The 13,405-nt window shown below is 36.0% G+C and overlaps 2 protein-coding genes across 5 annotated transcripts in view; both read left to right on the plus strand.

Moving 5' to 3' along the window:
- efr3bb (EFR3 homolog Bb (S. cerevisiae)) overlaps nucleotides 1–13,405 on the plus strand; it is a 1,037,141-nt gene that overhangs the window by 576,992 nt on the left and 446,744 nt on the right. The gene's annotated exons all lie outside the window — the stretch shown is intronic.
- LOC147832320 (uncharacterized) overlaps nucleotides 1–13,405 on the plus strand; it is a 59,313-nt gene that overhangs the window by 33,046 nt on the left and 12,862 nt on the right. For 3 of the 4 annotated variants that reach the window (XM_087298984.1, XM_087298986.1, XM_087298985.1), the window contains 2 exons: nucleotides 4,047–4,225; nucleotides 7,413–7,488. Coding sequence is in view for 2 of the 4 variants with exons in the window: in XM_087298986.1 (XP_087155112.1) it covers nucleotides 7,462–7,488 (27 nt within the window). In the remaining 2 variants the exon portion in view is untranslated. The remainder of the gene's footprint in view (nucleotides 1–4,046; nucleotides 4,226–7,412; nucleotides 7,489–13,405) is intronic. The other variant, XM_087298987.1, reaches the window with a different exon arrangement.

Raw genomic sequence — 13,405 nt, forward strand, 5'->3', positions numbered from 1 at the left:
ACTAATATTTATTCTAAATGTACAAGAACTAATACCACATATACGCAATAATCATGTATGACTGGGGCCTTATAAGCATGTTTAAAGAACCCTACATATATTTAATATATACCATATGTTATTTACTGGGAAAAGTAATATAGATCCGCTGACTGTTGATTAGATCTACCTTATGTAAATAGTGATTTTGTGTCTCATCTTGAATGAAAATTTACTCACTATTTTTTCACCCTCAAGCGGTTCTAAACTTTTATAAGTTTCTTCATTCTGTTGAACACAAAGAGGATATTGTAAACATTCAAAGATCCATACTAGAAAAAAACAAATGATATGAAGTCAGTGGTTCAGTTTGAAATGAGTAAAGGGTGAGTAAATGATGACAGGATTTTCATTTACTAATAAACTCTTCTAGTAAAATGGCTTATTTTCTGGCTCATATTTCAGCATCCAAACTAAAATACAGAGTTTCGTTACAGAGTTCTATCATCTTGGTTTCACATTATCAAGTACATTTTGCATGGTCTGATGTGCTGAAATGTCTTTAGAGGTTGTGCTAGTGACAGATACGCAAAGATAATTTGTATTAAATCACTCATTGTGATATTGATATGCACATTAACAATATTTATATTGCACATCACTGGTGAAAAGGCAAATATTTGTTGGGGTAAATTTGATTTCTCATGTCATGATTTCTTTAAGTGATGCCAAGCTGTATGTTTCCAATCAAAGATAGCTCTGTTTTTCCCTGTGTTTGCATTGTCAACAGTGATTTGAATAGAACAGTTGAACAGCTGGTTTCTTCATCACTTCTCAGATTAGAAAGTGCATTGGAGCATTGCATCTTGTCTCATGAAATTCCATAACAGTTTTCAGGGTCTGATATTTTGGAATCTTACGAAACAAAGCCCACAATGCCCGCTCTTCTGATTGGCCCACTGCTATTGCAATGAATTCAAAATATTGGTTAATATAAGCTGTCAATCAGTTCAGATGAGAGAGATACTGCCCCAAAAATGTAAAGGTCTGGATCAGAGAGAATTAAAATAACACTGACAGATTTAGTTTTCCACCTAATGTTACAAATAGCAGCACATCTGATCAGTGATCATTTGGTGAATGGTAATTCACCATTTACACTTTTCAAAGAGTGGATAAAAGATTTCCGGTTGGTTAAAGTCTGCTATAAAAATGACTAAAGCCACTCATTGTAAAGCCTGAGGTAAGTTACGGAGTTTGCAGGTAACAGTGTTTGACACACGTTTTAAGCACGAGATGTTCTGTTTAATCCTACATTTAATCGTCACGATGTTGTCATTCATGCAACTGCAGCACGTACACCGTCGCAAAAGAGTTTGCATTTAAGATTAAAATAATATTGCAGCTCATGAAGCCAGTTACTATCAGGGCTTTAATATTAACATCCGCCAACCCGCCGCATAGATTTCTGCTTTGGCGAGTTAGACAGCCACTCCCACGAGCCACTTTGGCTGGTTGAAAATATTTTTTTAAATTGTGGTTTTCTTAAAGCAGGGTGCGACTATAAGGATGACCCAATATGCGTGCAAATGTGATCTTAGAATCGAGAAACAGCACGGCTAACAATAAAATAATTGCGTTCACAAGAACAATAGAAAGCAGGTTAAGACCGAATGATGATGAGTGAATGACCGTGATGACACATTTAAAATTTTTCACAAAAAGTGAAAGGAATAAGAAAGCATGTGGACAAAACACAAAATCTAAATTAAGTAATTTTAGCATGTCAAAGTCATATTGTGCATATAAAATATTTTTCCAACAACAAAATTGTGGCTAGTGAAAATGCAGAGTGACTAGTAACGTTAAAAAAAAAGTTAATGTCAAGCCCTGGTTACTATTATTAAGATGACGTATGCAAATATTAAGTTAAATGTCAATATCTACCTACCTACCCTGTTTGGCCTACTCCTGGATAAGCTAGTTATTACTTTTGCACTATATTTTGTTCAGTGCAGTTTCATTTATGCCCTATTTTTATTGCAGTTTTTTTCCTAAACTCAACAGTCTAAAGGGCACTTCAACAGTACAACAGTACCTTAGTCCTAACCTAAAGTAATATTGACAGTAATAAAAAGTAATATTGATGAAAGCTCAGCTGGGTAGCAAGTTCGCCTCACAGAAAGAAGGTTGCTGGTAGAGATCTGCACGGGACTAAATTTTGAATCCCGCTCCCGTTCGCACCCGCCAGGTTGTAGGCCGAACCCGACCGCTCCCGCTTATATTTAGCATTTGTTGTTCCGCTGCCCGCCCCACCCCGTTTTCTACCCGCCACGCCCGTTCCCCCTATCAGACGGGGGGAGAACAAAACTGAAAACCACCCAGCTATACAGAGTACAGAAAGCCTAAAACACGCTGTCTGTATAAACACACACACACAAGCACAAGCAAGTGACACACACACACACACACACACACACAGACAGCGTCTCGCTCTCTCTTTCACACACATACACACACACAGAGAGAACGAGAGAGAGAGAGAGCACAAAGCTCTCTCTTTCTCATTCGCACGCACAAATAGACATCAACAAACAAGCTAAACGCAGCATCATGCTGTCTCTTTCACAAACATACGCGTGCTCGCTCGCTCGGGAGCCGGGAGTGAAATTGTTGAACCGCCCGCTCCTGTCCAAAATTGAACCCGTTACTGACCACTCCCGTGCTTTATTCGGAAATTTATTCCCTCGCCACAGAAATGTGGTTGGCTCCTGTGGCTGAATGCAGACCTCTAGTTGCTGGTTTGAGTCCTGGCTGGGTAAGTTGGCATTTATGTATGGTCTGCATGTTCTCCGGATTTCCTCCGGGTGCTCCAATATTCTCTCACAGTCCAAAGACATGCTCTATAGGTGAATTGAAATAGCTAAATTGGACGTAGTGTATCTGTGTGAATGCAAGAGTGTATGGGTGTTTCCATGTGTTGGATTGCGGCTGGAAGGGCATCCGCTACGTAAAACATATGCTGGATAAGTTGGTGGTTCATTCTGCTGTGGCAACCCCTGATTAACAAACGGACTAAGCTGAAAAGAAAATGAATGAATGAATGAATGAATTGATAAAAGCTTATAGCAAACTATGGTTTCCATATTTGGTGACTGATTTTCAAAACAGTTGACATGGGAACAGTTCAGTCATTTGCAGCAAGGATATTCTCAGACTCTAAAGGATTAAATTTGTTACATGAATTTTGAATAGCACATCACATGAAATATCATGAACGTCTGGACTTGAAAGTTTGGTAATATACTCAAACAAAATCTGACTGTAAGCTGATTTTCATCAACTTTAGGTAAAAAGAGACCAAACTTAAAAAGATATTTCATCGAATAACTGAACTTTTTTTTTTTTTTTAAACCATTTTTGGGTGAACTATTCCAATAAATCTATGCTCAAGTATTCAACAATTTAAGTTGAAATGTTGTATTCTGTTTTGTAAAATAGCACAAATTATAGATTTAAATGTGGGAAAGTACATACAGCAAATATAAACATAATTTACAGCAGTTGTTAGGTGCTGGAAAAGCATAAAAATGCACCTTGAAAGTGCTTGAAAAGTGCTGGAATTTGAAGTTGGAAAAGGTGTAAGAGCCCTGAAGCTAACTCTGTAAAATCCAATGTCTCCCTTTGCATTAAACTTTGAGCTACACAGCTACATGACACATCAACTAAAGTTTAAAATATGATATCGTAGTGGACCACCCCTTGAAGTACTAGGCTTAGGCCTAATTTATTTATTATTTTTATGTGTATGAAATTGACTTAAAATAGTTTGAACAACAAACCAAGCTTTCTACATTTGAAAAATTACAGTTGTTAATAGTTCTTATAAAATATCAGTTTTTAAAATAGCCTACATTAAACAAGAATGAACATTGTTTATAATGAAGATTGATCTCATTTTGTATCATATGTGTGTGCGCTCTGTGGTAGCTAAGATCTTTTAAATATGAAATTTAACATTAGAGAGAACGTGTTCCTTACTTCATTCACTTCTCTTTCTCTCTTAGGAGTCATAGACCCTTTTCACATGATGTCACCTGGTGTCCGGTTTGACTCTAGCAGTGTATCTTTACAGTACTTCCGCTTACACAGAACTCCCCATAGAGAACTCACCCAGTCAGCTGTACATTTACTGCAGATAAGGTTAGACTGAGACTACGGCTGTTTTCTGTTGTCTGCATTCAAGGTAAGACATCTGACATCTAAAAAAAATAAAATCTTACAGATCAGCCAGATTTCAGCTTGAACCAAGAAAATGGGACATTAAACGTCTTTTGCTTGCTGTTTTTATTTATTATATATTAGGGTGTTTTAACATTATATTAAGTCTATTAATATATTATTAGGTCTATTTGTCATTCAGATTAAATGAAATAGAAAACGAATCAAACTAAATCATTATAAAAATAAATTTTAAAGTTTAACAGTATCTGTGCAGTGCAGAGATGAAGCCAGAAGTGTTGTTAGAAAGTGAAATTAAAGTATTTACTCTGTATTCACAATTACAAAAATAACATTAAGAAAGTTGCATTTTAATTCAGTATTATTAGATTATGAAATTATTTGTAATTTATTAATTAAAAAGTTGCGAAGATGTTAAATTAACACCAACCAATGCGTCCCAGAGACTGCGATTCTCCTACTCGATAGTTGCCATTTTCACAAAAAAACTTGGGTCCTAGAAACGCGGTCTTAGAAATGCGGTCCTGAAAGTGCAGCCTCTGGGATTGCAGACAGATAATACTACATGAACCAGCAAGGGGAAACGTCAAATGGTTGTGCAAATCTGATTTAGACATACATACATTCACCGGCCGTTTTATTAGCTACACCTTACTAGTAACGTGTTGGACCCCCTTTTGCCTTCAGAACTGCCTTAATCCTTCGTGGCATAGATTCAACAAGGTGCTGATTAATATTCCTCAGAGATTTTGATTCATATTGACATAATAGCATCACGCAGTTGCTGCAGATTTGTCGGCTGCACATCCATGATGCAAATCTCCCATTCCACCACATCCTAAAGGTGCTCTATTGGATTGAGATCTGGTGACTATGGAGGCCATTTGAGGACAGTGAACTCCTTGTCATGTTCAAGAAACTAGTCTGAGATTATTAAAGCTTTATGACATGGTGTGTTATCCTGCTGGAGGTAACCATCAGAAGATGGGTACACTGTGGTCATAAAGGGATGGACCTGGTCAGCAACAATACTCAGGTAGGCTGTGGTGTTGACAATATGCCCAATTGGTACTAATGGGCCCAAAGTGTGTTAAGAAAATGTCTCATACACTATTACACCCCCATCACCAGCCTGAACCGTTGATTAAAGGCAGGATGGATCCATGCTTTCATGTTGTGATGGCAAATTCTGACCATACCATCCGAATGTTGCAACAGAAATCAAGACTAATCAGACCAGGCAACATTTTTCCAATCTTCTATTGTCCAATTTTGGTGAGCCTGTGCGAATTGTAGCCTGTTCTTAGCTGACAGGAGTGGCACTCGGTGTGGTCTTCTGCTGCTATAGACCTTCCGTCTCAAGGTTCAGCGTGTTTTGCATTCAGAGGTGTGCATTCTTCTGCATACCTCGGTTGTAACAAGTGGTTATTTGAGCTACTGTTGCCTTTCTATCAGATCAAACCAGTCTGGCCATTCTCCTCTGACCTCTGCCACGTTCAAAGTCACTTAAATCACCTTTTTTCTCCATTCTGATGCTCGGTTTGAACTGCAGCAGATCGTCTTGACCATGTGTACATGCCTCAATGCATTAAGTTGCTGCCGTGTGATTGGATGATTAGAAATTTGCTTTAACAAGCAGTTGGACAGGTGTACCTAACAAAGTGGCCGGGGATTTTAGTTTTCCTCATTTCTATTTGGCTTTGTCAATCGCTTGTTCATTAGACTTTGTTCTGTTATTTAACAACAAAAAACAAAGACATCAGCTTGTCATTTGTATTTTCTTTTAAAATTATATATATTAATAAATAATAAAAAAACACAATTTGTCACATTTATTTGTTAAATAAATCCTAAAAGTAAAATTGTATCAACAATAATATAGAAATAACTATTAACAAGAATCTACACAAGTGTTTGAATCATGTAAACAGCACTTTAGTGGTTTCAGTCAGTGTGCTGGTGAAGACTTCTAATGTATGGTGTAAAATGTGAATAAATAGACATCTTTTATTACGTCACTGTCTCTGTTGGATTTTGAGAAAAGCCTAAAAATGCTCTCTATAAACTGAAAATCTGCAATCTGTGAATTTAGAACACAAAAATTCTGAAGTTTGAAAATACATCTATATTAACTTCAGACTTGAATCAGTTGTATTAAATTTCAGATGTTCAATATTCAAGTTATTAAATTCAAACTCAGAATTTTAAATTTAAAACAAATTTTAACGGAATATAAAAATTCTGATTTTTAAAACACAATTGTCAATAATTCAAATTAACACAATTCAAATTCAGATTGTTTTGGCATATTATTAGCTCCACAGTCCTCCAGGAACATGGTTGAGTAACACTGTTTTATATGATATTCCAAAATGAAGATAAAACAGGTGGATGGACACAGTAATACAGTCTCACTGCAGCTCATTGTATTATCACAGAATTGAATCGTCATTCTGAGCTCACAGACACCATTCAGAATGATTTTCAGAAAAGTGTTTCATGCTTATCTTTACAGTCGTTGTGTCACAGTGGTGTGAATGGTTCTTTAGTCAGACTATACAAAATATTAGATTAGATTAGATTCAACTTTATTGTCAGTACACATGTACAAGTACAATGCAACGAAATGCAGTTTAGGTCTAACCAGCAGCAGTGCAATAGCAGCAAGTGCAGGATAGAGGTAAGTTATAAAGTGCAGTTATAGAAAACCTATGGTGATATTTTCAGATGGATGTACTATCAACATTTTATACAGGTTGTATTAGCTTTGAAAAGCGATTTACAATAAATTCATATATGTACAGGTTGCTATTAATAATCAGTAGTATGCAGAAAAATAAACATGATTACAAATGTGTATGTACAGTGGGTGTGTACATAATTACACATGTAGTAGGTATGCACAGTTCAAATAAGTGAATCAGTGCAATGTAGTGCATTGAATATGTGCAATTTTTAAATGTGCAAACGTTAAGCAGTGCAGTGATTGTGAGGAGTGAAAACAGTCTGTGAGCGGGGTGAAAGGTGTCCTTGAGAATACTGCGTGCTCGGAGCAGACAGCGTTTTTTGATAAATAACATGAAGGGATAACTTTTTGTTTAAAAAATGTGACTTATTACAAAATGTAATACCAAAAATATAATTTTTATCAATTGTGAGGATTGTCGCACTAGGCTGATGTCTGTTTTTAGCTTAGCACAGCCTCAAGATGGGCAGTTTCCAGTGGCACCACCTGGAGAAATGGACCTCGCCACCTATATATACAGGGTTGGACATTCTCATCCACTATGAAATCATCTTTATCAACAAACAAATTAAATCAATAGCCAAAAAAATAGATGTCCTCCAACCATAAACCACATTAGCAAAGCATTAGACTAAAGAAGGTGGTACATGAGAACTATATTAAAGCAAATAGTAAAGGGTTAGTTCAGTGTGTCATTATTAATTACTTACTGTTGTTCAAAACCCCTTAAGACCTTAATATGTCTTCAGAACACAAATTAAGATAGTTGTAGTGAAATATTAGAGCTTTCTCATCTTCCATTAACAAGGTTCCTAACTGCTTCAACTGTCCAGAAAAAAAAAACTCAAAACTACGGTGGCCGGGAAGTGCAAAACAACATTACAAAGTTTGAAACACTTTTACAAAGCTCGAGACAAATTTACATTTTAAAAAACATTTTTACTTATCACAATTTTACAAAGGACGAAACAAATTTACATTTTAGAAAACAAATTAACAAGATACAAAACACTTTCACAAATCCCGAAACAAATTTACAATTACAGATGCCTTACAGAAAGGAAATGTACCACACCCCGGAAGTGACGTAGAATGTACCACACACCGGTAGTGACGCAGGGAAACGTTGTTGTTGTTGTTGCTGGTGAGCGCGGTAAATTCGTGCCGTGGAGTACACTGTTAGACCTTACCAGGCTTTTTTACAGTAGAACACTGGCAACACTGTTGCCAGCTACTCACTGTAAAAGTTTGGCTACAGTAAGTAACTGGCAACAGTGTTGCCAGTTAATTACTGAAACTGAACCATTACAGTGAGTGGCTGGCAACAGTGTTGCCAGTTGTTTACTGTAACCGAACCATTACAGTGAGTAGCTGGCAACAGTGTTGCCGGTTAATTGCTGTAATAGAGCAGTAGTGGTAACTAACTGGAAACTGTGTACAGTTAATTACTGTACTGTAGTGTTACAACTCACAGCATTATACTGCATACACAATAGTATGTCAAGGTGTTACTAAAATTAATTAGTATTCTTACCTGTTATTAATTCTTTAAATTAATTAGGTTGTAAATTCTGACAAATTTATTTTATTGTTTTGGCAGCAAACAAACATAAAACAGAAAATGTATAACAAAATTAAGAAATCAGCAGATATAAATATCATCTTACATATTACTGAGAGCCACATGTCTGCACAGCAAGGCTGCAGTCAAACTAACGTTTAAGCATGCAAAATTCTGTCATATGGCTCTGCGAAAAAGAGTGGGATTAAACAAAATATTTAGAGATTGAAAAAGCAAGCAACTGGTCCATAATTTTTGTTCAGAAAGGTCATGGTTTGATCTTTGATTAGTCTCAAGCAATCACATGATGTGATTTCGCAGTTCAGAGTTCTCCAAGCTTGAACTTTCCAATGCTGCAAACTGTAAAATTTGTCGCATGAGCTAGCATTCCAGGTCTGCAGCATTCACATGCGTATGAATGGAAGTCTAAAGGGAGAAAAGTGCAGTGTGACCGGGACTTTAAGCTGTAACTCTAATTAAACACACCTGATAAAACTAATTAAGGCTCGTTAGAAATCTACAGGTAATGTTGAAGCAGGGTGGGAACTAAACTCTGCTGCCCTGCAGTTCTCCAGGAACTTGGAGTTTGACCCCCATGGTATATAGCAGGGGTGCTTAATCCTGTTCCTGGAGATCTACGTTCCTGCAGATTTCAGTTGCTACCCATATCAAACACACCTGCCTGTAATTATCAAGTGCTGTTCAGGTCCTAATTAATTGGTTTAGGTGTGTTTGATATGGATAGCAACTGAAATCTGCAGGAAGGTAGATCTCCAGGAACAGGATTAAGCACGCCTGGTATTTAGCATACTTTTAAAGCAACTGCCAACATTTATCACAATCACTTATCCAATAAACACACACACACACACACACACACACAAAGTGCTGCAATGAAATGTGTTACTCTCTCCTCAATGCTGACCATGCAACAAAAAAAAAAACTGAACAGCAAAAAACAAAATAATTATTTTAAATTTTAAAGTTTTAAATAATTAAAAGCTCTGTCAAATCTCAAAAAGTTTAAAATAATTATAGAAAACAAAAATAAAGTTGGCAACACCGAAAAACTAAAGGATCCAATCTTTTACTGTTATAATTATCTCATGACAACAAACTTTTTTATTGTTTCTAATATAAATTCATAGGTGGAAACACAGCTCTGAAAAATACTTAGCAACAAACTCACAACCTGGGACCGGACAGGGGAGCTTTTGTGTGTGGATGGCTATGTGTATCATGTTTTTGTGATTCCCTGTGATGATGTGCACATGTTACCTTACTGAGATGAAGGAATTTAATTTTGGCTTAGTTGCCAGAAAGATACATACAACTGTTTGCATCTGCACATTATGGCAGTATGCAATATCCAATAAATACATATACTTAAACAAAAGTAATGTAAGAAGTTATATGAGGAGAGGCTAACTAGCTAACAATGTAGCTTTCAAGTACACAGTTCAAGATAACAACAATATAACTTAAAACACAGCCTTATTTTAGAAACCCTCAAAAACATTTGAACACATTTTACTTACTCATTTTAGATTCTTATTTAAAGCCTAAACCATATCAGACTCTACATCTGAATTGATAGACAGAGAATAGAGCACACTCAGCAGTAAACAAATCAAACACCTGACTCTCTTAAAGGGCCAGCATTTTCTGAAAACTCTTTCTAACACCTTTGTGTTTAGAATAAGACGGACAGCCTGTGGGAGTGTGTGGTGATGCTTAAATCATTGTTTTTTACAGTTATTTACTGCACAATCTACAGAGTAACAGTGCAGTTATACTAATTAAACACACCTGATCAAACTAAATCTAAAGGTAGTGTGTTGAAGCAGGGCTGGAACTAAATTCTACTAGGCTGTGGCCTTCCAGGAGTTTGACACCCCTGGTACATAGCATATTTTCAAAGCAACTGCCTACATTTATCACAGTTATGCACATATCGTTTAATAGTAACAATAAAAATATACTATAATATAAACTTCATCCATAGAAAAAAAAAAAATAAATAAATAATCTGATTCTCATGTCGTTCCAAATCTGTAGTAATAATAAAAAACACAACAAATATTATGATTTATACATTTATTTAGGAAAGCCTTTATACTGTTAATGGCACTTTTACTTGCCAGTTTTCCAGACAAATTCATTGAGTCTCTGCAAAAATGTATGTGTGTGTTGTTTAAGATATATATATATATATATATATATATATATATATATATATATATATATATATATATATATATATAAATTAGGGATGGGAAGATTAACCGATATGTATCGATACGCGGTCATGCGCGTGCACGATGCGAGTGCATCGGTTGAGCAGCAGAGGATGAATGAAATTTTGGAAGCAAATCGAGATGCATCGGTTTTTGCGAGATGCATCGATTTTTCCGAGATACAGCTTATATTTTTAATATAGAATGTATTTTTTATTCATTAACAAGTGTTGTCAACCTGTTTTTGGCGCATAATTTAATCGACCTACATAAAGTAAGCCTTAGCAACGGATTTGCAGATGTGCACACACTACAACTCAGTATCAGGTGTGCGGATGAAGCTAGTGGAGCGCCCTCAGAAAGCGCGAGAAGCAAAACAAACATTTTATTCCCCACTGAGTTTTAAATCTAAAGTATGGCAAGCAACATTATGGATTTAAGGATGGACGACATGACAGGACAGATGCAATTTGCAAAATGTGCCGCGCATCTGTAAAATACGCGGGCAGTATGACTAATCTGATATCTCACTTGAAGCGGCGCCACGGTGTTGTTGTGAAAGCATCTTCCAGTGTTTCTGCATCCCCGGCTTTCGCACTGCTTCAACCAGCTCCAAAAGTGGTCAGAAAAGCATTGCAAGTTTTTTTTCCATGCGCAACAGTTCTGCTCGCTCTACGCCAATAACGAATGCTATTGCATTGTTCATCTGCAAAGATATTCACCCTAGTGTCACGGAGAACGAAGGTTTTAAACACCTCCTCCTGTTAATTTTTATTTAATAATAATAATATTAATAATAATAATGATAAAAATAATTGGGTGTCACGGTGGCACAGTGGGTAGTTTGACCACCTCACAGCAAGAAGATTGCTGGTTTGTTATATTTTTATTAGCCTGTTGTTTACAGTGACAGTGATGTTTCAAAGCAACATAACACTGCTAGTTCACCACCTTAAGTTTTGAATAATCAGTGGCAAAATATATCTTTGTAAAACTTGTTTTTTATAGTTGAAAAGTTAAATCACAATTCTTGTTGTGCAATGCTAAATTTATTTATGTTGAAAGAGTGCAAATATATACATATTTTTTAATATATATTGCACTTATACATTCTGTTTATCTTGAAAATACTTAAATAATATGTGCTATATTATCTAAAATGGCCCTCTACTGTAAACTGACACTCTGGCTCTGAGAGAAAAGCCAGTTTGTAAAAAAAGTCTTGGTTTTGCTTGGTTTATAAATAATCAAACTCATTCAATGGCACAGCATCCTCTTTCACATCATCTCATAAACTTGATCTAATTAGTTAGTGCTGAAATATCGCATCGTATCGTGATATGGGTGTGAATCGTATCGTGTTGCATCGCAATATGTCACAAATGTATCGCTAATATATCGGATCGTATTCTTTGAATCGAGATGCGTATCGGATCGGCATTATAGCTTAGATGCCCAACCCTAATATATATATATATTATTTTATTTATTTATTTATTTTTTAAATAACACATTTTTACTAGTTATTTAGCAAAATACTAATATTCAGTTGAAAGTGCAATTTAAAATCTTAACTATAGGTCAAACTAGGCAATTAAATTAGATTAATTATAGAAAAAGTAAACAAAGTTATAAAAATTATTGTGACAATTTCTTTGCTCTGTGTGAATATTTTTGCCTTTAAATGCATTTCGTCCATATCTTACACTTACCTTTTAATAAGCTCTGTGGCATTGGTTGACTCCTGATACTCAATGTTAAAAACATAAAAGGAACCAAAGAAAACACAGAGATAAAATAAATATAAAATAGCAACATAAAGCATCAGAGTAGATGGGGCAGTAATGGTTGAACAGTAATTTACCATTTATTATCACAGTAAATATCTGTAATGTTACATAGAGTAAATTACTGTAATTTATTCTTTGCACTACAGAATTTCATACAAATCCTGCTCCTTTTACAGTAAAATACTGTTTCTTTTCATTACAGCTAAACACTGGCTATTTTACAGTTATTTACTGCTTAATCTACAGTAAGGGTTAACAGTGTACATACAGGGCCGGAGCAAGCTGAGCTGGACCATACAAAACAGATCATGTTTGTCTTTAGTGGTTCAATCAGAAATTTCTGAAGCTTAAGAGAATACTTTTCGGTAATTATTCTCTAAGAGAATATTTTCATGCTTTTGTTATTCAACAGTTTCTTTCCTCAGTGTCAGTATAGGGCTCACGTTCATGTGTCGTGCTTTTGCTGTAATACCTCGGATGCGAGTCATGCGAAGAAGTTGCGCGTGTATCCGGGAGGTTTATGTCACTGCAAAGTGCTTGTGAACGTGTGAACGAAGCTGATTCTAAAGTGCAATTGTCTAAATTGTTGAGTGCTTTCATTCATTATTTTTCCCTCGGCTTAGTCCCTATATTCGTCAGAATCGCCACAGCGGAATGAACCACCAACTTATCCAGCATATGTTTTACACAGCGTATGCCCTTCCAGCTGCAATTCAGTACTAGGAAACACCCATTCACTTTGATTCACACACATACACTACGACCAATTTTAGTTTATTTAGTTCACCTATAGAGCATGTCTTTAGACTCTGGGGGAAACCGGAGCGCCCAGAGGAAACCCACGCCAACA

This window comes from Danio rerio, chromosome 20, assembly GCF_052040795.2.
Source record: "Danio rerio strain M-AB ecotype USA chromosome 20, GRCz13ab, whole genome shotgun sequence".
NCBI lineage: Eukaryota > Metazoa > Chordata > Actinopteri > Cypriniformes > Danionidae > Danio > Danio rerio.